This window comes from Xiphophorus couchianus, chromosome 18 (assembly GCF_001444195.1).
Source record: "Xiphophorus couchianus chromosome 18, X_couchianus-1.0, whole genome shotgun sequence".
Classification (NCBI taxonomy): Eukaryota; Metazoa; Chordata; class Actinopteri; order Cyprinodontiformes; family Poeciliidae; genus Xiphophorus; species Xiphophorus couchianus.
The window spans coordinates 8,720,815-8,746,838 of NC_040245.1; the positions used below are offsets into that span (position 1 = coordinate 8,720,815).

Consider the following 26,024-nt stretch of genomic DNA (forward strand, 5'->3'; position numbering starts at 1 on the left):
AGCTCATTAGTGCAACATTGCCTCCATATCCAGAGTTGGGATATTTAAGTGAGAAAGCCCAGGGCTGTTTTTGAAGTATTCACCGCATCTCCTCATGCCCCGCTTATCCGAGACAGCTGTTATAGGTTGGTGCATGGAAAGCGGTCCAATCTTTGGAGTGGGTTGGGATGCTCTACAAAACAGGAACGGGAGGGGAGGGGTAAAAAAAGTGACTGAATCCACCTCTCTCCTCCCTGTGACGTCGCTCGGTGTGGACCCGGGGTACGCCGCTCTCTGGTCCCGTCTCAGCTCCGCTCAGTCCACCTCACCTGCCGCCTCTCAAAGCTGCGGGGGAGACGCGCGTCAGAGTCGGGCTGCTGCTCCGAAAACCCGGCTTTCTTTCCCCCCCCCCTCCCCATCTCCCTACTACTACTCCACGCCACTCGTCTTGTCCCACATTGTCAGTGAACTGTTTCCACACTGCGTGAAGAGAGCAAGGACAGGAACCGGTCACTAAATTAGAAAACAAAAGGTGGCAAGAAGATAAAAAGAAGAAAGGAGGGAGGCAGAGAAGAAGGAGGAGGAAAGAGGTCGCTGTGGTCCTTCTCCTTTCAGCAGTTGCTGAATCTCCCACCGAGAAGATGCCGAGGATAGTGTGCATGTTGGCAGTTCTGGCTGCGGGGCTGAGCGCCGCTCACACCAAAGGTACGGTAGGTGAAGGGCAGCCTGCTCCGGGCTCAGCAGCTGTTGGTATGGATGTGTGCAGGAAAAAAAAAAAAAAGAAATGTCCTTCTGACACTGATAACTCCCTGCTGATCGTCGCTGATTGCTCTCCGATTCTCGATAACATCTCTGCTCTATCCCTGATCACCAATGGCATTTCAAGGTGTTTGCTTTATCTCCTGCAGCTTGTCCGTGCTGCTTAACAAGGTGACCTGTTTTGGTCCAGATCTGCTATCTTTGATACATTTACAGCTCACATTTCTGTAAGTAAGAGCTGGATGTGGGAGAAACGTTGTTATTCAGCTCAGTAAGTGCACGCCTGCAGGGCTTCCCTGTTGTTTGAGACTGATAGGTGGAGTTATGTAGGAGGAAAGGAGAGGGTGCAAGGCAAGTTCTGATAAAACTGCAAATATGCTGAATTGAGTTTTTTTTTTTTTTTTTGAATATGCAAGCTTTTATATTTAAAATTTGGAACATCAATGGTGATGATGTAGATGTGATGAGCTAGATACCTCTTGGTCGTCGGGACAGTCCAGATCAGGAAATGTTAGGAAATCTCTTCCCTAAAAGTAGTGCTGATCAAAATGTCTGTGACAAGCACACAGAGTGAACTTAAAGATTCCCATTTTTTCCTTGTTGTGCAATAGCTGGTGCTTAAACTTTAATATGACATGAATTATTAACGGCCGACTAATCCGATTAGCTCACACAAATGTCAAAACATGAGAAGAGTAGCCCCCCCCCCGCCCCCTCCACAAAGCCACAGTCATACAGCAAGACAACATCCAGATGTCACAACTGTGCGCCTCACTGTTGGCAGTTTCTTGCTTCACTTGCTGAACTAATTTTAGTCCTCACCCACCCGCTGCTCAGTTCTCCAGCGAGAGTAGCGTGTGTCGTGGGTAAATCTGCTACACGTGGCAACAGGTTTGTGCTAATCAGCTCCCCTTGGACGCCGGATGAGCTCTTCTTCTGCTGTGAAATAACAAGTTGACATCTGTCAGTTTCGTCTGGCAGGCACAGGAGACTCTGCAGCTGCAATAAGCTGCTCATCTTCCCTGACACAACAGCCAGCCTCCCTGGGTTTATTGTCTGTGTGTGGAGGAAAAACAGATGGAAATAGAGCCACTGCAGGCTGTGTGACCTGGACAAGAGGTCAGAATTTTGCCCCACGCCCACTTGCAGACACCCAACAGGATGACTATAATGTGCTGTGCTCGGGAATAAATTGATGCATCGGCTGGCTGCTGCCTGTTAGGAAACCGATGGAGTTACCCAGGTAACTGTTTGCAAACTGTTTGGCTTGGAATAGTAGAATGAGGCTATGTCTAGTTACCGATGTCAAGGTATACCACAGCTTCTAGACTACATTTTCCATCATACCTTTCTCACTGTTTTCAATTCCTTAAAAAAATTAAAAAGTCCTGAAATACTCAGATTTGTATTCCCTGCAGAGCAAAACAGTTGCTGCACACTGCCAGTCAGCTGGCTGAAAGAATAAAACCAAAATAAAGTAGAAACAGCCTTTCTGTCCAGCAAAGAGGAAATTCAAGTGTAACAGCAGCATTAGTTGTCTAGATCCACACAAAAAGTCTTTAAAGTGTTAAAAGCTATATATAAAAACCAGATTAGAAAAAAAAAATAAGGAAAGAAGGTTACTACAGCTTTTCCTCAGATAAATGTAGCTGAATGCAGGTTCACAGAGCAAAACAAAAAGTAATCTATGTAGGGTGCTAATAAAAATAATTATTTTATTTTTATGGAATTGGATTTGAAATGAAGACCACACAATAATGAAAGTAGGGATTAAAACAGTAGAACTCTAAATAGTCCTGTCATATTCTCAGGCTCTCAGGCATTACTTAAGGAGGTGTATAGCAGCTTATTATTATATAAGCAGCAGTAAGGATAATTGTTGCCTCTTTGTTTTGAAAAAATACAAGGTTTTATGGATTGATTTTGTTTTTCTTAACTGTAATGTGAGATTTCTTGATTTGGGCAGGAAATTAAAAGTATTCCCAGCAAGTCTTAAAAACAGCAATGAGCAGCAGAGAAGAGCATTAGCATGCTCTGCCACTTCCTCGATACCAGAACAGATTGCCTGACTAAGAGATCAGCTAATATCAGCTCAAAGTACTTGTTATTCTATAAAGAGCAGAACAACTAAAATGTAATATTCTGTACAATAAACATGTTAAGATTATTTTATATTTGCTAATTTTTTCTATGTATTAAAATATTGCATATACATATTTTCAGAGTAGGAGAATTCTTTTTTTTTTTTTTTTTGTAATTAGAAGTTTCATGTTTTTGTTTAAAATTTTTACTAAATTTACCAATACCATGAAAGTGTGGTATGGTTACTGGAGGATCTCATACCATGAGAACCTCACTAGCTACTGTCTAACCACAACGGTTCATATTGTGGAAGGATTTATTATGTTTTCCATCCAGTGCTTGACTGTGAAGTAAACAAATTACTCCTGAGCCAATGAAGGTGGAAAAACCAGGCGCGCCACAGTTCTAATTGATTCCCCAGGGCCACTGTACAGAGCAGTTTAAAAAAAAGCAAAACAAAACAACAAAAACATGAGCCCGATGTCTCCAGACTGTCTATCTGTGGCTACGTTGGTTCTTGCAATCTTCCTCCAGTCCTGTTACAGCTGACAGAAACAAGTCATTTCCCATTTCCTCCCACTGGAACTGTTTCTGCATTCCAATTTTTTTTTTTTTTTTTTTAAACACGGACTGAAATAGAACATTCATGTCATGTGCAGGAGAGAAATCTGACTGTGTGGTGCCAATAAGCGAAGCTGTTCTCCAGATAACTTTGAAGCGCCGCCACTCCTGTTTAGCCACCGTCTCATTCCAGGAAAGCACGGAGCGGATGTGCACGTTTCTTTAATCACCGTCGCCGTGGAGTCCCTCCATAACCTTTTTATTGCTCACAGGCAGAGCATTCATGTGTGTGTCTAGATATGCGTGTTCGCCCACTCTGAGTATGTGTTGTCGGTAATCAGAGCTTGAAGCTTTAACATCCCTCCGTGTGAGTGTGTGTGTGAGTGATAGAGTGCATCCAACTTGGTGACAGCCGCCAAGTATGCAGAATTGGGCGAGGAGGTGATGTCGTTTAAAAAGGAATTATTGCCTCCACAGATGCATGCTGCGGCTCAAACGATTTTGCCGGGACTGAGCGTGTCGCCGCGCGGCAGGCAGACTCTTTTGGCCACGTAGCAGAAAGTTTTCTTGTCTCTTGTGTCTCCTGTCAGTGCTGCCCAGAGTCTAGCTTTTGTGTAATTCCAGGCAATATGACCTCTGAATTTAGATAGCTCATTACCAGCAGTGTATTTTAATTCAGCTTCCCACCATAAGACTCTTTGTTAGTGAGACTTCTTTTTGCTGCTTTGTTATATCCAGATGAACACACTTTACATTTTATCTTGTTGCCAAGCATGGAAATGGCTAGGATTTTATTTCCAGGCCTGTTGGTAGCAAGCTGCTGGGACTCTGACGTACCACAGTAAAAGTTCTAGGATGGATTGAGGCAGGCTTTATAATTTATACCTCTCCATACGGTATTGTACATGTTGCATGGTGTGTAAGGCGGTGCTATTGTGACTGTGTGTGAGAGAGATAAAGCAAGTCAAGGGGGCTTTCGAGGTTCCCATTAGCAAATAAAAAAGGAGGGGGGGCAAAAAGAGGTAGATTTATGCCCCCTCTTTGTCGGGAGAAAGTGCATTATGGAGGCACTCTATAAATCAGGGGTGGGCAACTCCAGGCCTCGAGGGCCGGTCTCCTGCAACTTTTAGATGCATCTCTACTTCAACACACCTGAGTCAAATGATGAGGTCATTAGCAGGACTCTGGAGAACTTGACTGCACTTAGGAGGTGATTCAGTTATTGGATTCAAGTGTGTTGGACCAGGGAGACATCTAAGATTTGCAGGACACCGGCCCTCGAGGACCAGGATTGCCCACCCCTGCTATAAATCCTCCGACGAGGCTGTGACACGGGACGTGGCACAAATCTCGTCCTGCTCATCCCGACCAGGGGATGCGGTGCTCAGCGGAACGGTGAAACAACACAGATTTATTTACAAGCACTTGCTTTCTCCTCCTTTGACAAAGCCCTGAACAGCCTTCTGCCTTTTCAGGGGAAGGAGAGCTTTGCGGCTGCCGCGTCGGAGCCGCTTCAGGCTGGTGATCCCCTCACAGATCTGCAACAAAAAGTAGACCCAGGGTGGATGAGTCAAAGCAGAAGATGGAGGGCTTGCTTAATCCTCTGAGAGCTGATGCTAAATCTGTTTTTATACTTATAGCAACAGAATAGGGGGAAACGTTATTCACTGTGATTCACATGAGGTTCACATGAGAAGAACAATTAAATCTGATTAAACTTCAGATATTTAGTCCGCTGTGCTACTGTGTGGCACTTGCAATGAGTGTTAACACCATGGTGAGATCCAAAGAGCTGTCTCAGGCTTTCAAAAAGAATGTTTTAGCAGGTTGTGTGTCTGGTAAGGTCTCAGAGCAATCTGAAATCACCTCCTTTCCTGTACAGAACACAAATCTGTAGGTGGAAGACATTCAGAAGATGTATGAGCATAACCAAATCTACTTGTCACACCAAGTCCACTCTGAGAGCAGGTGAGAACATGCTAAAAGGAGTCTCCGAAAGCCATAAAATGGGACCAACCTGGTAGTGTTTGTATGAAAGTTCATACCTATACAAGCAGTAACTGTTTAGGTTTAACCTCCATTTGTGGTGTGAAATAAGGAAATATTTGCTCTGTACAAAAAATACGAAGGCCAGACTCAAGTGTGCCAGGAAGACAATAGACAGAGACCAGGACTTCTGGTATAATAATCTAAAATTAAACCATTTGGACCTGAGAACAGAGGATATGTTTGCATAAATCAAATACAGCAGTCCAGGAAATGAACCTCAGGCCAGCTGTGAAGCATGGAGGTGGAAGTGTAATGGTTTGGGAATGCTTTCCTGCAGCTGGCTAACTTACCGTCATACAATCCACCCTAAATCTTACTGTGTATCCGAGGATGCTTGGAGAAAGTGTAGGGCGTCCTAACAATTTGCTTAGCTGGAAAACACATTTATGCTGCTTTTATGGTAGGTGAGATGACCATCTGCTTCATAGTGATATATTTGTTGTGCAACTGAATCTATTTAAGACATCAGTTTTAAATAGTAGTTAAATGTAGACCACCATTACCAGCCTACAGATAGTGAGTCCTTCTAAGCTCTTATTTTGAATGTGTAGATAATTGTGTAGATAATTGCTATGCAATTTCAACCATTCTAAATTTAGGATTTTTGCTAACCTCTAGATATTTCCACAGGTTGTTATACTAATGTGTGCTAAATTCTAATATAAAACATTACTTATTAGTTTGGCTGTTTAGATTTAGTGAAATTAGCGCGTGATAAGGCCTGGTTTATGAAGGACACAATCCAGATATAACTAGAAAAAATTCTAATGCTGATATTACTTTCTCTGTCATCTCATTAAAATGACTTTTTAGCCTGAAGATGGCACAACATTAAACATTAGTAAAAGATTAAATCTTGTTATACCTTACAGCTTGCCAATGTCTTATCAGTTAAAAATGATTATTTTTAACTGAATATTAAAAATAATTTCTTTTATCACTTTGTATTCCAGTTTTACCTTCTAATGTGAATCTAGGCTACAAATAGTTGTAAATATTTGGTTCTCTGTATAGGAACAGTGGTTTGTACATGGGGAAAAAAATGCTAATAAGTGGTTATGAGCCTTTTTTCCGACTGCAAGCTGTGTGAAATACAGAGATTACAGAGCAGTGCATAGTCATATAAATTAAACATAGCATTAAATCCATGGCTGACTAAAAATATTATTGTACTCTACCATCACAAGATTAGAAAATATAATATTCACAGTGAACCACAAATACAGTTTCATTTTTCTGAAAGCCTCTCATTGACATTTGCTTTGTGGTCTGTAGTATCTAAGATATTCCTCTTGTGGATATATTTTTTGTGCTTCTTGCATTTTAACTACTACATCCTCAGATGTGGAAAGTGGGAGAGAAGGGAGTCACAGTGTGTGAGAGCATCTAGTTCAGCTGCTGACAGAACAGGGTGCACCTTGCAGTAAGTAGGTGTCTCATCTTTCCTTCACTTCTTTTTCTTCCTTTGCTTCCTTTGAGTGGTCACAGCTGACCATACTTGGCACCAAATGTTCAGGCTGCCAAGCCCCATTGATTTGGCCCACAGACAGAGAGAGAATGAGAGTGGGAACATTTGATCACAGACAAGACAGGATTTTTTTTCTTTTTTTTTGTATTCACAGTATCATGTTGGAATCTCAAGTGTCCTTTAGGGAATCAGAGAGGTTGGGATAATTGGCAGATCAGGGAATGGAGAGATGAGATCAGGTTGAAAGGTCAGTTCTAAAGCAGAAAAAAATCATATTACAGGAATTTTGCTTGAGAGAATATCACATGATCAAAACTGCAGTGTTTCTTATCTGTGTTGTAATTCAAATAAGTCTTTATGGTATTTCAAAGCTCTATGCACAGATATATTAATAAAATGATGAATGTAGGATATTGTTGTTTGCAAATATTGACCATTGCAAAACTTTGTACACTAAGACCACAGGATTAATGAGATGTCATGGATCAAGATCCCACAATATTAAATTGACGAAATATTTCGCATAGTGCTGTCAGTGGTTAGAATGTGACTTTTGTCTGGTGAAATAAATGTAGACCACTATTACCAGCCTACAGATAGTGAGTCCTTCTAAGCTCTTATTTTGAAATACATTGTTGCCAAATTGTATTAAGCGACTCCTTTTCAAAAAAGTGACTACCAATAAATCTAGCAACTTTTTCTGTGTTATTGGAGACTTTAGTGACAGCACCTGAAAGCACCAATCGTCCTGCAGTTACAGCGGATCAGTTAGTGTTGCTGTGATTCTGAAGAACTTACATTGGGTCAGTCTGACCGATGGCAGCCTTGTCATACAGCAAACCCAGCCTGTAGTCAGAGCAGAGAGGAGACCCACTTCAATTAAGGATTACAAAGGATGTATGTATAATGTTACGCAATGTTTTTATTCTCTGAAACTGCTGCACTAAAATAAAACTCTAGATTTGATTTATGTGACCTCAGTCAACGATTTATCTCCTCCACTGTGTGCTTCCGATAAGTGTCTTATTTGATATTGATTTATGTACATTAGGTTCAGGTAAAATATTTACCTTATACATCATTTTATAAAGTTAATTTGTAATTCTAGACAGAGTATTTTTAATCAAATTTTGTCTTACCGGCAGTGAAATTCCTTTCTTCTACAACCAGGATCAAATATGACCAAATATGCAAATTAGGAAATTACATCACCAATCAATTTTGAGAAGAGCAAGTCATATTTAACTTGCTGAGGAGTTAAAAACAGTGAGTAGCTGTTGAATTGCAGAACCAACTAAGAAAGCCTGATCATTACTTCTAATATAGTCATGATGATAAAATAATAAAGGTTTGTAAGCACTGTTTAAGAAATGGTGTAATCATTAACTGATAACATCCTTCTCCTGGTGCCAAACTATAGAGCAGTTTTAGTTTTTTTAAATGTTTGTTTCCATGATTTTAATAAAACACAACAGAACAGTAAGAGAAGCTCAAGGCCTAAATTCTACATCCCAGTCTGCTCAATATGTTATTTAAACATCAATGAAAGAGGGAAGATCTGGGTTTTTTCCTACATGCATAACCAAAAAGACACAATTCTTCACTGATTTTTTTGGGAAATATTGCAATTTCTTTTTATTCTCTTCAGACCTATTTGCTCCTCTGAGGCTGTTGTGAAAATTTGATATATCTGAGGAGATTGCTGCTCTTTTACGGTGGGCCCACTTTGTACGTTGTACCTCACAGTTTTAAAATCAATCTTGGCTACATTTAAGCATCTCAAAATCTAAAATACTTTGATTAATCAAACCAGCATGAAGCTGAATAATTTTATTGTAAACAGATATTCTTGAAAAAAAAAAAAACAGTGTGTGATCGATAAAACTGGTTGTGTTTTTAAAAGTACAAATTTGCAACAGTAGACTTTTGCAGTGGACTGAAGTATAATTTGCCATCTTGTCTTGGATATTCAGTATGGCATGTCTTCACATAACCAAATTCTCTTGACAGTTAAGTTTTCTTACACTGTTTAGCTTTAAAGTGAAAGTCAAAAAACTATAACAAAAAGAATAGATAATTATGTGTAAGTAGCTACTCTCAGCTCAGTGACTTTAGTTTAATCACTTGTTTTCACTGCAGCATGTATAAATATGTATATGTTATGTTATCACTTCACTGCCACTCTTAATCTCCGCTTCTCCACATTAATCAGCTCTGTAAAGTTGGTAGAAGTGCCTTCCCGCTCTCTAACCATACTGAATGCACTCGTAAGAGCTCTGCCAGACATACAAGAGACTCCTTCTGCCACCTTCTTCAGCGCTTCTTTAATCCATTTGTTCCCGCGCTCCAATCACTTAACTCGGGTGCAATCTCACCAGCGAACTGTCCTCTGTTATTCAATGTGCTGTGATGACACATGAAGAACAACGCACATGAAACGCACACACACACATTCGCTGATGACTAGCAGAGGGTTTACTCTGACGGATAGCGTCTGACCTGTCGCTGTACAACAGCCGGGCGTGGCTGACCTCCGAGAAAATGATCACTGGGACAAGATGGAGAGAATTGCAGGTGCTGTGAGAGGAGGGTCAGGGAGAGAGAGCTGAAGATCTTTGTCTCGGTGACTCATAAATCTTCAGACTTAACAAGTGGGGCACACTGAGTCGAGAGCAGGCTCTTTGAGTGGACAGAACAAGAGTGGGCGACGAATGTAGATGTAGCAATTTTTGCTCTTGTTTATGGCTGTTTTGCCTGTAACATATTATAAAACATATGTTATGAATTGCTGGATATGACAGCATATGTATTGTCATATATCTTGTTAAAGTAAGAGTTAAATTTTTGGAAGCTGCTTGATGCGCTCTTTGGCCTAGACTTGTTGCCAGGAAACAAGTAGAAATTTAAGGATGCCATTGATCTTGGCAAGACAAAAGGTTGTACAGAAACAATACAAAAGGTTGTACAGAAACAATAACTCATAGTTTTATGGTGAATATTTTATTGACTGAACGAGTAAAATATCATATCAAATAAGCATTAAAAATGCTCTATGTGTTCTTTGGAGAATCACTTTTACAAATTTGATCAAATCTTGGGTTTCTGACATGTTGGAGATACGCCTTTTGCACGATCAATTAAGAGAACATCTGTATTTATTACTGATAATTCTATATAAGAAAAATATATTTTCATTTTTTTTTCACACAGGGAATATGGGAGTAACAAGATCTCGCACTTTTAAATGGGCACGATATTTCTCATAGGAGTTAAGTCTGACTCATATCTTGCTGCCCAGTGGCGATGAGGATGTGACTTTGTCTGGTGAAGTAAGTGTTGGCTAATTAGTAATAGACTCATGGATACCAAGGTGAGCGCTATAGGCTTCTAAGTAGCATTGCTGTGCCAAAAGAATAGACTAACATACTTTTATAGTTTGTTTTGGACAATTTAATAATGGCTTGTAAGCGTACTTAAGAGTATTGCTCCAGGCTAAAGGTTAACTACTAACAACTATATTCCTTTGAACATAAAGTGACTTTAATGTCATATTTTCTGTCTTCCTTAAGTCCTCTAATGTTCAACTTTCTATTTTGTTTTTCTACAATGTATTCATGTTTTTTGTTTTGGTTGCTTATCTTCAGCTGAGGAACATAGCATTATTTTTCACCATTTTAACTGTAATGTGAATTATAAATTGTTTTCAGTCCTGTACAATAGTCTTATACATATCTGTTGCCCCATCTTTTCTCAAGTCCACATATTATCCCTTCTACTGCCCAGAGTTGTGGTTCATTCTGGGATTGAACAAATACCTGTCCCTGGCTCCTCCAATCAAAACGTCAGGAGTTTTCAGTCACTCCTTGTTGGTTCCTCCTGTTTGTGATTGGTAAGATCCTGTGTTGGGGTTCTGTCAAACTTTAGATTTTTTGTTGTTGTTTTGCTGCTACTATAAATAATTAAAACTCACAGGACTAATGTTGGAGACAAATGTTGAATGTTTTTTTATTAAAGACATCTTTGGATTTACTGAAGTTGGTGTTGACAGTTTAGAGCTTTACAAAAATCAAAGATTAGAAAAGGGCCACAAAGTTCTAGTACTTCTTTGGTTACTAAAAACAAACATGTATAACCTCTTATGTTGTACAGGAAGCCAAATATTGATTGAATTTATGCAAAGGTTGTCTGTGTTTCCCTCCTGGACCTGTTATCCCCCAGACCCATTCTCAGAATAGGGGAAGGATTCGTAAGAAAGTAATACAGAATGTATTCCTTAAAGAAAGTGTTGATTGTAACAGATAAAAATTAAACTTGCAAAATTAGACAGAAAGACTAAAGTTGCATACTTAATGAACACTTATCCACAGACTTACACTGAATGGATCTGGGAAATGCTAATGCAGTGTCAGTACTAAAGGCAGCTATGTATTCAGGTCAGCGTGACATAAGCATCACTTCTCTTCTTTAGCACTTTTAACAGCATCACACATTTCCAAGTAAGAATGTATAACACCATTAGAAGCATGAGCACCATGTATTCGACAAAGGTTTGAGGTCTGATACAAGCACCATGGTCCTATTAAATGCTAGTCTGTCACTGGGCTCAATTTCAATTAATCCATCCATTTCCCCAGGAAGGCAACAGTTGCCCGTCCATATGCTAGTCATTTACAGGCTGAGCGGGAGTTTACTGGAAGAGCTTACCTGTGAAATCACACCATTCATTGGCTCATTCTAACTTGAATGCTTTCTTACACATATAAACCTCTTGCCAAGATAAAAATAATTGTACAATTCCAGATGTATGCACTTAGTGCTGAAGTTTTTTTTCTACATGTGACATGATTCGTCTGTGGTATTCAGTGGAGGGTTTTGTGAGTTTTGTCAGCATCCCTGGTGTCAGTCCAGCTTGCACGCAAATGCTGCAATGTCTGCCACTCTTCTGCAGAGAGGCCACTGGAGAGGAGCTCTAATGAGCTTTCACCTGTTATACTTAACTGTTCTTTTACGCTCACATCAAAGACCTGATGCTGTCTTTTTATAGTCACTGAAATAAATATAAATATTTAGCTCAAAAGCTAAAAGAGCAGGGTGCCAAACACTTAGGAAACATTTAGATTTACACATTGTATTATCAAGGCTCTGAAGGCAAGATTTTAGATGAGATGATGCAGGTTGGGGTTGTTGAAAAGCTTTGCAAGAGGCATCTCTGCTATTGTTTTTGACAGCAGAGTGTTGCTTTTATCCTCCTTTTGAAACACTGCACATTTACAGGGAATCACTTGCAACAGGCGGATAATAGGCCCACACTAAGCCAATGCTATGTGCTGTCCTTGGTCCTGGAGCAAGCCAATGACACTCAGCAAGGCACTGCTTGAGTGGAGCTATCCATTGTGCACTGGTGTCTTTGTCTTCATGCCAGACAGTGTGAGTGGAAATTTGCATTATTGGAGGGATGGAGCTGTATGGGAAGGCTACAGGGACCCCACAGCGTGTTGTGGTCAGGATGTGGTGGAACACAGATGAATGAGTGACAGATGGATGGGTAGAAATAACAGAATGTTCTGCAGCATGCATATATTCAGTGTTTATAACATGTAGTCTGGAAAAAGGTGAGAAATGATTGTGAGACTGAATCAACAGATTTTCAAACATATTAGTACCAAAACAAACTGTCTCAATCTCTCATTATGGACAGATGACCTTGCAGCTTCCAGCAACTGCTCACATGTTTCTGTACAGTGTGTGGGAAACTTACTGCCTGACTGCGATTCTGATGTTAGAGTAAAAATAAGGCTTTCATCAGAGTTTCAATTTATGGCATTCAGTATTTACATACTTAATGATTCAAGGTGGTGTCATTGTTCTTAAATGTACTTAGAATAGCCCTGGGTTTTCCAAAGTCAGTAAAGCGCAGACAAATTTGCTCAGCCTAACAACCTGGTTTTGGTTGGTTTCACAACCCTCATACTTTCATACATTTAGCAAAATTGTGTCCCACAGACATGAAATCATTCCTGTCATTTATGTGACAAATCATGGCAAAATTGCACATAATTGTGAAGTTGAAAAAGAATTAGAAAAGTTATTTTTACAAATGAAAATCTAAGCAGTTTGGCATGCACTTATCTTGTAACCTCCTGCATTGTAAAACAAACTTCCTCTGCATTGATGCCTGCAAATCTGTTTGGGTATGAATGGTGCTAGAGACTGACATTTTTGCATATTTTTAGGTCTTGCAAGGAATTTAAATTTGGATTTAGGTCTGAACTTTGATTAGGCTAGATACAAATATAGTTTTTTTTATACCTTCCCATCCATCTATTCAATGCCTATGCCTGTTTGTCCACATTTGGAGCACCAATAGTGGTCTGTCCAAAATGTTTGTATGACTTAACTTTGCTTTAATAATTTTCACAACTTTATTCCTGACCTGTCTGATGTAATCCTTGGTATTCCTTGGTGCTGTATGCTATTTTGATACAGTATTTTTTTAGGGCTATCAGAATATTGTTTGCTAAATAGAAATAGACACCACACTCTTCCAGATATTTTGGTTTAGCACAAAAATAATTCTGTAAAATGCATAGAGCTCTGTGATTATAAAGGGACAAAGAGTGGAAAAAGCTTTGGCTGGGTACTGCGTCTGTGCCCTGTGGGTATTTACTCAGTTGCATCAAACCGCAGCACATAGAATCTCAAAATAAAGTGTTCAGTCTGAGTTTCCTTGGCCAGTTCCTTGGTGATTCTCTCAAGCAGGTTTTATTTTTCAAGCTGCAATAGAAATCTCCGGCCAGAATGACCATGAATCATACAGCTTTATGAAGTGTTTATGGGGAGCTATGTGTATTGCACGCACAGTGAGTGTGTGTACCACAATGCACGAGAGACAATAACTGATAACTTGTAATGCGCCCATTTAAGATAAAGACCTTCATTCCAGGATGAATCACTCGCTCACGTGGACATACGGATGCCCAAACACATGCAGGGATGGAGGTTCTGAGCAGGTGTGACCATCTATATAAAGAAGGTCTGTCATGGATGCAACAATTTTCATCCTGTGCTGTAACTGGGCCACTAACACACACCTCCAGGTGGAAACACACATACACACATAAAGATCTGCAAAGGTGCATCCCAGGTTCCCTTTGGCTGTTGCACAGACTCGATAATTGCATGCTCAAATGCGCGTGTGAGCGCATTTAGGTGTCGAGGTCATACCCTGAGGGATGTGAACTCTCGGATCAGGCTTTAACAGGATGCTCTGGGCCTCATTTGTTCCTGTGTGTTTGGAGAGAAATCTTGATAGGGCAGAACAACAAATAAACTGCAAGTCTTTTTATTTTTACAATACTTTGGACCAGATAGCACATTTTAGACACAGCTTTGACTCACAATGTTGCTCTATATCTCTTCATTTTGTGCTTTAGCTCTGCTGCAGACAGCAGCCTAGTGGAAGCAGCTCCGATTGTGTTACCAGGAGGAAGATCTGGGTCACTGTGTGCCTCCTCCTCCTCCTCCTCCCACTGCTTTGCATCCTCTCTGTTCCGTCTTGTCTGTCTCCTGTTCTGTTCTGTATCTGCCTTTATCTTGTCCTAATCTGTGTCTTTTCCCCTGTCTGCATTTGTCTAATCTCGGAGCCAGTAATATCAGAAATTCTATCTCCTATTTTTCTGTTTTATGTTCCTTCAATCTATAACCCTCATCTTTCTTCATGCTCCCACTGTGATTTATTTATTTTTTTCTGGTGCAGTATTAGCATAGAGGTAATTACTGATGACGAAGCTTGGCCAGAGCTGATCATTCTACTCTCTCCTTCCCTCTGGATCTTTCTCTGTCTTTTTCTGTTTCTGATTCACACTCAGTCCTCTCTCTGTTTTTTTTTTCTTCTTGAACAAGAACCTCCTCAGAGATTCTCCTTTTAGAAGGGCATTGGGTTAGGGACATTTAAAAGCTGAATTCTTTAATCCAGACCCTCTTTAAATTCTGCTCTCTGAGAAGCTTGTGTTGACTTTAGTTGAGCTGTGTTTTATCAGGGCCAAACATACCCTGAAGAGGCAGAGACGCAAACTCGTGCAGGAAAAACACACATGCTGGCATGCAGACAGGGTCAGTGTTAATACGGCTGTTTATTGTTTCTGTCCTAAAAACATAAAACCATGGAAATCAATTTGTGTGTTCATTGATTATGTGCATACTTACAGTGTACCAGTATTGAGTTTCAGGATTTGTTATGCCACAATCTCAAACTTAACTGCATTTTGTTGGGATTTTATCCAATAGACAAATACAAAGTATCACATATTTGTGGAGTGAAAAGTATTGGAGTTTAACTGACTAATATTCATTCTAACACATGACTATTATTTGATCCAAGCTATACCTTTGTAGCTCTGGCTGCACGTTTTGGGTTGTTGTCTCCCTGACCAGTCTGAGGTCCATTGCTGCCTCTAACATGTTTTCCTCCAGCATTCTTTTTTATGTAGAGTCATCCATGTTCCTGTAAACTCTGACCAGCTTCCCTGTAGAAACAAATCCCTGCAGCATCAGCATACAGTACAGACCAAAGGTTTGGGCACACCTTCTAATTCAATGTTTTTTATTTTTTATTTTCATGACTATTTATAAGGTAAGAAATCCCACTTCTTAACCTGACAGAGCACAGCTATGAAGTGAAAACCATTTCAGGTGACGACCTCTTGAAGCTCATCAAGAAAATGCAGAGTGTGTGCAAAGCAGTAATCACAGCAAAAGGTTGCTACTTTGAAGAAACTAGATTATAAGGGGTATTTTCAGTTGTTTTACACTTTTTTATTTAGTGCATATTTCCACATGTGTTATTCATAGTTTTGATGCCTTCAGTGCGAATCTACTAATGTCAATACTCATGAAAATAAAGGAAACTCATTGAATTAAAAGGTGGGTCCAAACTTTTGGTCTGTACTGTACGTCACTATGGACATAGTGTGATTAAGGTGATGGCCAGAGTTGTGTAGAGCAGATCTAACAACTTGTCCATTAACATGGTCATCCTTCTCAGCTGGGGATCTCTGCAGCTCCTCCAGAGTTACCACAGGTCTCTTGGCTGCTTCTATGAAAAAGTCAGGTTTATGTGGAACCATTTCTCAATAGGTGCAACACTTGCAAAGCATCAGATATTGTTTTATAACCCAATCCTGCATTGAACTTCTCAAGAAACATATGTAATTGGCTTGCATATGTTTATTACATTCCTTTGGTATTTTCAGAACTTGAGGAAAAGAGGCTCTTTCCCACTGTGGAACGAGCTACAACTGGACTTGAAGGTGTTCAGCTAGTCTTTATTTAGCTGTACAATTATAAACACCTTTTAAGGCTTTTAGAGGGCATCATTTGAAGGATGCTTCTAACGTGTTGTTGTTACCATTTCCCCATATTTTCAGTTATAATTTTCAGTTAATTTTTTCCAATGAATTGCACTGACTATACCATGTTTTAACATATTGCTGTGATATATCTATTTAAATCAGAATGCTATTAATGAATATAAAAAAATAAATTGCTACTATATGCAAATAAATGGTTATATGTGTACAACAAATGGAGACAAAACTGCTATAAGAGACACAAGCTGTCTATAAAGTCCCACAACTCTTATTCTTTGTGTTTAAACATCTGATTGTGGAAACACTGCATGCCAACATAGAGGCTTTAGACTTGGTATTGGTGTGTGTGAAGGTCACTCACTTCTCTCAGGAGCACATCATTATTAAGTCATGAGTCCAGACTGCCTCACTCATCATTTCTTTGCTTTTACTGTGTATATATATATATATATAACACCTGAATGTGGAAGATCAGGTGGTTTTGTGGGGTGTTTGTGTATCTGCATCTGGGTGTCTGGGTGTGTGTACTGGCCGCTGTAGCCCACCCACCTCCCCCTTGAGTTCTCATTAAGGTAAGGGTGGATGGCTGAGCGCAGACCTAACATCTGTCTGTGAGAGCAGAGGGCCCCTCGCCGGGGCAGCTAGGCAGCATCCAGAGAGGTGAGGCGGCGTTCTGCTGAATAACGAGCCTCACCGCAGCAACTTCCTCTGCAGAAAAGTTGACTCCTGTTCCTGTGAATTGGATCGTAAATGCAAATCTGTGAAATGCTCGGCGCTTGAGGCAAAACTCCACAGACCTCTATGCACATCAGTTGTCTGTATTGATAGTTTTAATTAGCAAGACTAAGTTCTGAACGTAAATACTAAAAAGAATCTGCAACAGCTGTTGGCGCTTTATAAACTATTTATGAGCCATCTTTTCAGTAAGTCTTATAGTTGGGCAGGTTCAGTGTAGCAATAGCAAATCTTAAACTGATAAAATGAAACTGGCTTAACGTTTTTCTCCAGTTCTGTTTTCAGAGTTTAGCTTTGTTGTTTCTAAAGTTTACAGGGTCATGACTGATTCTTAGTGTTGAGTTGCTGATCAATTTCTAAACATTTCTAGTTGACTGTTTAAGAACTGATATAAACAGCATTCAAAGTATTTATGGTCATTAGTTACTGTAGAAGCAGAGTCAAATCATTTTCACTTTTATTTCAAAACAAAGACAACATGATTCCAGAGCTGGTATTTTAACTCTGCTCAAGCAGCTTAATTTAGCAATTAGCATGTCTAGCATTAGCAACTGCAGTCAGCAGCCTCCTTGTGTATTCATTAGATAATTCAGAGCCTTACCTTAAGACTGAGATTATCTAACGGCTGTTAACTTTTCAACATCCTGTTTCATACAGAAGTTGAATGTTTGAAAGGATCAAACACACCAACTTTGCTGTAATAAATGTAGCTTTCCTTTTGTCTACTGAGCTCTTCCTCTCTGTTAAAGGTAACAATCTGGAGACAGCAGACAAATGTATGGCTTCCTTCAGCTCTTGTTGCTCTGACAACATAAACACCTGACACTCAAAATAGTTAACTGCAAGGATTTTTTCCTTGTTACCGCAAAATGCCGCATTCACTGATTGGAAAAAGATTGAATTTCTAACCATCTAATCAGCCAGTGTATCTTAAAACTTTAAGTTAGGCAAGAGGTGGTATAAGTGTAATTGCTTTAACACACCGACAGAAATTTCTTTAGACCTTTGAATGAGATTTGTATTAAAGGCACGTAAGATAAGCTCAGACAGGGAAATAAGTCTGATCAGACTTATTCGTTATTTGTTACACTAATTTGTGCTAAAATATTGCTTTCAAAAAGGGAAAAAAAAATACTAGCCCAGCATTGTTCTTCATGATATCCACATTAACCTTATTGGTTTTGCTCAAGTTTTACAGCTTATTGTTCCCATGATATTACTAAGATGAATATAAGTACTGGCTCTTTATTACCACAATTATTTTCACTCATCCATATTTTAATGCAATATTAGCTCTTGGATATTCACATTTTAAAATAAAACATCAAAATGTGTATTAGCTTCAGCTTGTGGATTTTAGTATTTTTGCATGATTTTTAGAATTTTCCATCGGTTAATACGAAATGTACAGCTGAGGCTAGTAGGGCTAAACTGTTGGGAGTTTAATATTGTGCTTTTCTGTGGAGCTGTTTTGCAATTATTATTATTATTATTATTATTATTATTATTATTATTATTGTCTTTACAGAATGTTCCATATGTGTTTGGAGATATTACTTAAACGCTATAGTTTTTTACTTTTTAAAGTGGAAAATTTTCAAAAATACGTACATTCTATATCCAAAGCTATCAGATGTTCTCTGAACACATTGCTGAAGAATGTTGATAAAGAAACAAACTTCCTACATGTTTTTCTTATAAGAGAAAGCTTACATGAGTTTCAAATAAGTCATCTCAGCAAGAAGCATGAAGTTGTTGAACTTTAGAAGAATGCAAACTACTATGCACAGGGACTTTCATATATATATATATAAAAAAACACAATAAAATAATATGACAGGTCTGCATAGGGGAACACTTAGATGTCTTCGAGTGAGATTTAAGTCTTCTTTTCTCTTACATGTTTTTTTCTACTTACAATAAAATAATATCCTTGTGAGTTCCTCCTCCTCCATTCATTTATTCGCAACAGAAATCTATTGCTCTCTAGGATACTGTGATTATTCATATTTTATGATGTTGCAGACTCACTGTTTTAGATGTTTATGTCTCACCAGTCTCTTGAGTGCAGGAGTGTTGCTCAATAAGAACTTAAAGAAGGCTGGTTGAGGACTTATTTCATGCCCAAGATTACACTGACAGTAGCTGCAAAAGAGAACAGAATGCAATACTGGACTCTTCTTTTTTCTACCGAGGAAATAAATGCTATGTAGACTGAGTAGTACTGTCAAATATTGTATTATAATTTGAGATTTTGATTAGTTGGAAAGGGATGCTCTGTTGGATTAAATCTATATATAAAAAGAAATATAGCATGTGTAAAATGAAAGTTTCTAATTTTGATCAAACAAAGGCTAAAACTTGGAAGCACAGCTGAGCAACGGCTTCATGCATGCCATGAAGAAAAAGCATAATTTGCGTTCATCAGTTGTGTTTTATCCCTATTTTAGTTTTCTTTATGAGACAGGCTTGCATAAAGTGACATCTCCAAGGAGATGCAGGTCAGCTCTGTGACCTTAGAGTCACCCCGGGTTCAGACAACTACTTGTGAAGAGCAGAAGCTGATTATGGGAAAGCAGAGAGAGACTTACAAGACTTGCTTCGATTTCTGAGCAGAGCTTGTGTTTGTAGCTACTGCAGGTACAGCGTAGCCTTTCACTTCATGTTCCATGTCCTTTTTGGAACTGGATTAAATTATCCTGACTTGCAGTAAATTTACTTGGCAACACAGGCGCTCTCCCTCTGAGGATTTCAGGACAGAAACTGATATTAAACTACAGGATCCTATTGTCATTAGAAACTAACTGCTCCTCCAGTTATCTTGTTATTTTTTGCCGATCAGGTAATAAATTATGACTAATACCAATACATTATGTCTGTCTCCTTTGCTGATGATTCACCACTAGCTGTTTGTTTGCTGTCTAGACTCTAAGAGGAATCTAACTATCTGGTGAAGACATCCATCCTGACTTTTGCATTTGTCACTCTACAATTACAAACTTACAATTTTTTTCGATGGCCATGGAGAAAGTATTAGTGGAACTTTATTGAAATTTTAAATTGAGTTTATTGCAAGGTCTATGATAAAGTTATTACATTTTAATTGAAAGCCACATCTCAAAAAATATGCAACATTTTCAGTTTAAAACCCCCTTTTTTGCTGCAGAACGATTAAATTTATAGACACATAAGCTCTTTGATATTTTGCTTATTCATCCATCCAATTGCTGAGGTGGTATTTTATGCTTGAAAAGCTTTAGTAATAGGCCAACTCCTTTTTGCACATTGACATACATCAGTAGTTTTTTTTTCCTGGGTCCCATTAGATAATTTTTTAAAGCAAAAATTAACCCCAAGTGACCCAAGAGAAGAAGCTTTGTCGTCTATTGAGTTTGTTTGCAGATGTTGCATGTGCAGAGGCGGTTCTAGCCTGTTTGGCGCCCTGGGTGAACAACTCCACTGGTGCCCCGCCCCCATCTGACTCCATTGTGACTGTGCCTTTAATGTGTCTATAAATCTTATGCTCATAAAATGAAAGGTGTATGACACAACTACAAACCAACCAATAAATGGCCATCCACCAAAACAGTGAAATGGCAGCACCTGGTTTGGGATTCTTTTCTTCAGCAGATCAGAATACATCCTGTAGGAAAATGTGCTAAAGGCTGCAAAAGATTTTAGACCAAGGATGAGGTTCACATTCCAGCAGTAGAACAACCTTAAACTTACTGCAAGAGTTACAAAGGAATGGTTACATTTGAAGCATATTTAAGTATTGGAATAACTTGGTTAAAGTCTCGGATGAAATCCAATTTACAGTCTGTTACAAGACTTGAAAGTTGATGTACATGGATGCTCACTATCCACTATGACTGAGCTTGAACTATGTTTTAAAGCAGAAAACCTTTGAAAAATCAGAAATTATGTTACCTCTCCTGGTATACCAACTTCCCCTAACATTTCAAAAATACTGTATGCAAGTTGACCCTGCATACCCTGGATAAATGGGCATAGATGATAGATGGATGGTTTATTTTCAATCTTCATAAATCTCATAAAATGCTTTCAAAGTTTGTGGTTGTATTGTGACAAAATGTCAAAAAACTTTCATAGGGTGTAAATACTTCGCAGGAGTCAACATATGTGGCTGATCTTCACAATCTAACTCATGTGAGTAATCTCCTTTAAGTTTTTGCAATCATCCTTCTTAGCTCATCAGACTCTTGTAATTCTGCGAACCACACAGATATGAAACCATCCATCTTTGTCTCATAAATACAAAGAAATATTTTATCTCAAGATTACACTTTCATGTTGTCTGACTAAACACAGCTGCTGCCTTTCACCCCCACTTATTTGCACACATGCACATACCTCTGCACGCAAATGCATTATTTAAATATCAGTGAGTCATCTCCTTTTATGCAGTGACCCCCCATAATCGCCCACCAAAACAACAAATAGATTAGATCTGGCTGTGTGCCATTTCCCAGGTGGCATTTTGAGCCTCTCCAGTGCAGACCACCTGATGCTCAGGGTTTTATGAAATGGTCGCTGGTGTGTGAGGGCATGAGTGTGTTTGTGTCTGTTTGCTTAAGTGTGTTGGTCAGCTATTACGTGGCATTTGAGTCCTTGTCTGCTTGGGTGGAACTTCCTTCACGTGTTTGGATACAGACAGCTGATCCCTGTTGCTTATTGCCAAGAGGCAGGAACACTTGTGCGGAACAGACACACACTTTCACACACACTCAACTGCTGATTCCCTTCTTTGCCTTAAAATTCTGAAATTCACTGTATTTAACCAACTCCAGCTTATGCCTTTAGTGCATTTCCTGATGGTTGTGCTGCTCTGCTGTGCAACAAACAACCCTCCTCCAGCTGTGAAGAGAATTTTCTTGTTGCTGTATTTATGAACCATCATCCTAATCACACCTTCGCCACTTCCATTTCCAACACATCGGGAGGATTTTGGCTATATATTCAAACACATTTTGAAAGAAATAATGGAAATGTGTGACAGTGTTGGCAGAGTGAGTGCGAAGTGACAACAGCGAAAAGGTGAGAATCTTGGCAGGCATGTCAAAGAATGATACGCAATAAACAGAAAGACTAGGTTAGAGAAATGTAGACGATGATGGCATTTATCTCTTGAATTTCTGTAAAAAAATATTGCAGTGTTTGACTTGTTTTGAATATACAGCATTTATTTGTTTCTCCTCTCTTGACATCTACCATCTGTAACTATTGGTGCCACTTTGTTCCTCTGGAGGAGCTGCACAGATATCTAAGGCCCAGGTAGGGGAATACAGGGTAACCACAGAAGTCTAAACTTAGTCATGTAGGAGAACAAAGCTATTGCTGAAGAAAGCAATAAAAAATATTTTCTGAAATTTACCACAATTGTGTGAATGGGTGAATGTGACTGTAGTGTAAAGTGCTTTGTGTGGTCAAAAATGATTGGAAAAGCTGCATAAGTTCAGTGCACTTACCATTTACTGATAGCCAGAGAGACGGAGCAAAGTACATGGCATTCCAGGAAGGAAACTTGTACAGGTTGTAAAATACTTGAGGTTTGGGCAGGAGTAAAAATTCACTTTCCACCAGAACAATGGCTCTAAACATGCAGTCAGCCAGTCAGTTCCAAACCAGGTGGTAGGCAGTGTATTTTCCCACAAGTGTCATACAATAGTCAAGATACTGGAAACATCAACAGAGTCTTCCTATAATGAGACATATGGAAGCATTCTTCTACCATTTCTTTTATTTCTATACCCCCTTCAGTGTCATAAAAGGATAAAATATCTTGAAAGTGATTTTGAACATTTGTGTGGAGAACAAATAATTCTTTTTAGTTTGGCATCAGAAAAAATCAGGTTGGGCTTCTAGCAACCTTGTCGCCTGTGGTCTAACCTAACTGATAAAGAACATCATCCATCACACATATAGCCACAGCCCATCATTGTTAAAATACATAGCCATAAATTATGTATTTCCTACTAACCTGAGTAAGTGTTTTGTTTAATCAAGACCTATATATTAATCTAAATGGTTGGGACACTCTTTAAGAAGTAAGAAACTTTACCACAGTTTCTTACTCCTACTCCAAGAATTTACATATAAAGTGCAAAGAGTTTTGTGATAGTAGAAACCATACTGGAAAGAGCTGAAATGTATATTTTCTTGCAGAAAGGTTTGTAGAATACAATCCCCAAACAGGGTAAGATTTGTCAGTATGTACAGTTTACCCTCAGTATTCAAGGGAGTTAGGAACAACATGCAAATAGCTATAATTTATGAATACATGACACCCGCTCCTAAAAGGCTTAAAATGGTCTCTTTTAATAGTCCAAACACCAAATATGCCTTGATATGCATTAATGCAAACTTGGAAACCATTGTTGCACTAGAGCTGAAGTCTTTCACAGTCTTTTTTACTTCCGCTCTTGGGTGTGCAGCCAATCAGCGCCAAGAAAAATAAATTGCACTCCGGCATTGACTGCATTTCAAATGCCAGCCAGTAGTGTGCTAAGTAGCACTGGGCCTAGGTATTTCACCATCTGAAACTGCATTGTCTTTCAAATATATTAGATATGGTTTAGGTGAATCTGCGGATATAGAACTGTAAATGGGAGGGGATCCACTGTATAACTATAAATCTTCTACACATCACTTGGAATGACCTTCTGGTTAATGCACAGGGTCTGCAAAACAAAAAAGAGATCTTAGTTCTTGTTACTTTTAAACTTATTTTTGTCTGTATCCTCCTGAGTTCCTGAGGCTGCATGATGAAACATGGAGGTACAGTTATCAGAGCTGAGCAGGGATTAAAACCATTGTCCTGTGGCACTGTTTAAAGCAAATGTCTTTTGATGTGAAAGAAAGTGGATTATTACATGCAAAACGGGTGAGGCGTTAATCAGCCTTACAAAGTCTTACAGCCTGATGCAACGGCACTCACTATATAAACTGTATCTATAAAACACTCCTAAACACAGATATATTACCATGCCGATAACCTTCCTCTAAATTTAAATTGGAATTTATACACAGATGTATCTCTTGTAGTTGTAAAGAATATAGGGTAACCACAGAAGTCAAGCTGACAATTATTTTTTTAGTTTGCTAAAGCTTCAACCACTTATGCCCATTTCAATGATTTATTCTTCATCATACAGTTTTTTTCACTTCTTCACAAGAAATGTGGCAAAGAACGCAAGGTCCTATGCAGCAAAGGGAGTTCATAAAACTCCACAAAGAGGGGCAAAGACTGAATATAATGGCAAAAGGATTTCAGCTGGATGTGAGAGAACAGGGTTCACTGTTTTACTGGGCAAACTCCACCAGAGTCGTTTTCCCTCCTTTCCATTTCCACTCCTGGGTTTATAGAATAGAATAGAATAGAATAGAATTACTTTATTCATCCCAGCAGGGAAATTATTTCGCAGTTACAGCAGCATAGAGACAAGACACACAACAACCACCACTGAGTAGCAATTGTAGACAAAATAAAAATAAAATATAACATGCTGTCAATATAAAAGCAACTTGGAGCAGTCCTTGCAAAGATTCAAAAAATGCAGATACAGTATGTATATGTTATGGACAGGGAGGCATCCATTAAGTTCCATGGGTCAGTGGATGTAGGATAGAAGTGTGAGTCTGTGAGCAGGAGGATGGCTTGGATGGATGTGGAGGTCTTTCAAGGCTGATACTAATGGTCCATCTTTATGTGTGACTGGAAAGCAGATATTTCATGCCAACTGTTCACTAAAAGTTATGTCTATGTATCCTTTCGGTGGGGTAAGCAGAAAAAGAAAGCACAGTTTGTCTAAGACTATGCCACGTCTATCTGAGTGGTGACTCTTCATCCGAGGAAGGTCAAAAATCACACACAACAAACTATGTTTATCATATGAGAGTGTGTTTTAATCCATGCTTGACTAATGAGTAAATGGCAAGTTATGACAATGTGTTTTGGAAAGACTTGTGGCTTTATTGATCAGCAACTTGACAGGAAAAAGGTTTGACATACAGCAGACTGCCCAGATCAGAAAATTAAACCTGGAACAACTGCGGCAAGTTTTGTTGCCTCCATATTGTTAACGGGGACCGTGGATGGATTGTAAAGGTGCAGGATAATAACCACTCCAGGAGGGAATAATGTTAATCCTTCTTTAATGAAGATAACCGAACAGGAGTACAGCTGGGTGGTTTATGTGCTCTAACGCCGATGCAGACGAACTTTATATGTCCACACTAGAGTCAGCGAGCATCCAACAGAAAAAAACAGTCCCACTACCAAAACATTCCCCTGGAACACACACCCACTGCATGTAGAGTTCCGTTAACGAGAAAAATGCACAGTAATGCACCTAAACTCAGATCGACCTAGCAAGCATGGAAAATAGTGTTGGCATAAGCAGAAACATACAAGTACTACAATATGCACCCACTAACCACTGAGCTACATTGTCACCCCTAACATGGTATTTAGGGGTACCCAAAGTGCTGCCACCAAAATGACTTAAAGGTAACTGACTGTCATCACAACAGAGTAACAACTCAAGAAATACTTCTGTTGTTACACCAAAATATCTTCAAATGTGCAATAACAAAACGGTACTTAAAATTTTCCTAGTTGTAGTTTTGAGGTACACTTCCGAGTATGATTAAAAAACTGTGGTGAATGTAAAGTGATATGGGAAGCTAGTTCTCAAATTGTAAAACTTACCTGAAAACTGTATTTTATTTATACAGGGGGAGCTTCAGATTTATCAGTAATCCCTACCCAAACCATCCTGTCATGGCTGCCCAGTGCTTTATTCCATTTCTTTGGACAATTGTAATGAAAATGTGTTTAATGCAGTTTGTGCTGTTGGGTTTGATGTTGGTCCCCTGGTTTCATCCTAATAATTTCTCATCTTTACAGCCGAGCTCTGCCACATTCGGCTCGGCTGTCCGTATGTCGTATTGCTTGGCGCCCACCATGCTTCGCTCCCTTTGAGCCGGTGCAGTGCCATTAC

At 39.2% G+C, this 26,024-nt stretch overlaps 1 protein-coding gene across 1 annotated transcript in view; it reads left to right on the forward strand.

Moving 5' to 3' along the window:
• The first annotated feature begins 206 nt into the window (after positions 1 to 206).
• LOC114133258 (calsyntenin-2) overlaps positions 207 to 26,024 on the forward strand; it is a 285,154-nt gene continuing 259,336 nt past the window's right edge. Inside the window, exon 1 of the mRNA XM_027999001.1 lies at positions 207 to 684. Coding sequence (XP_027854802.1) covers positions 621 to 684 — 64 coding nt within the window. The 5' untranslated portion in view covers positions 207 to 620. The remainder of the gene's footprint in view (positions 685 to 26,024) is intronic.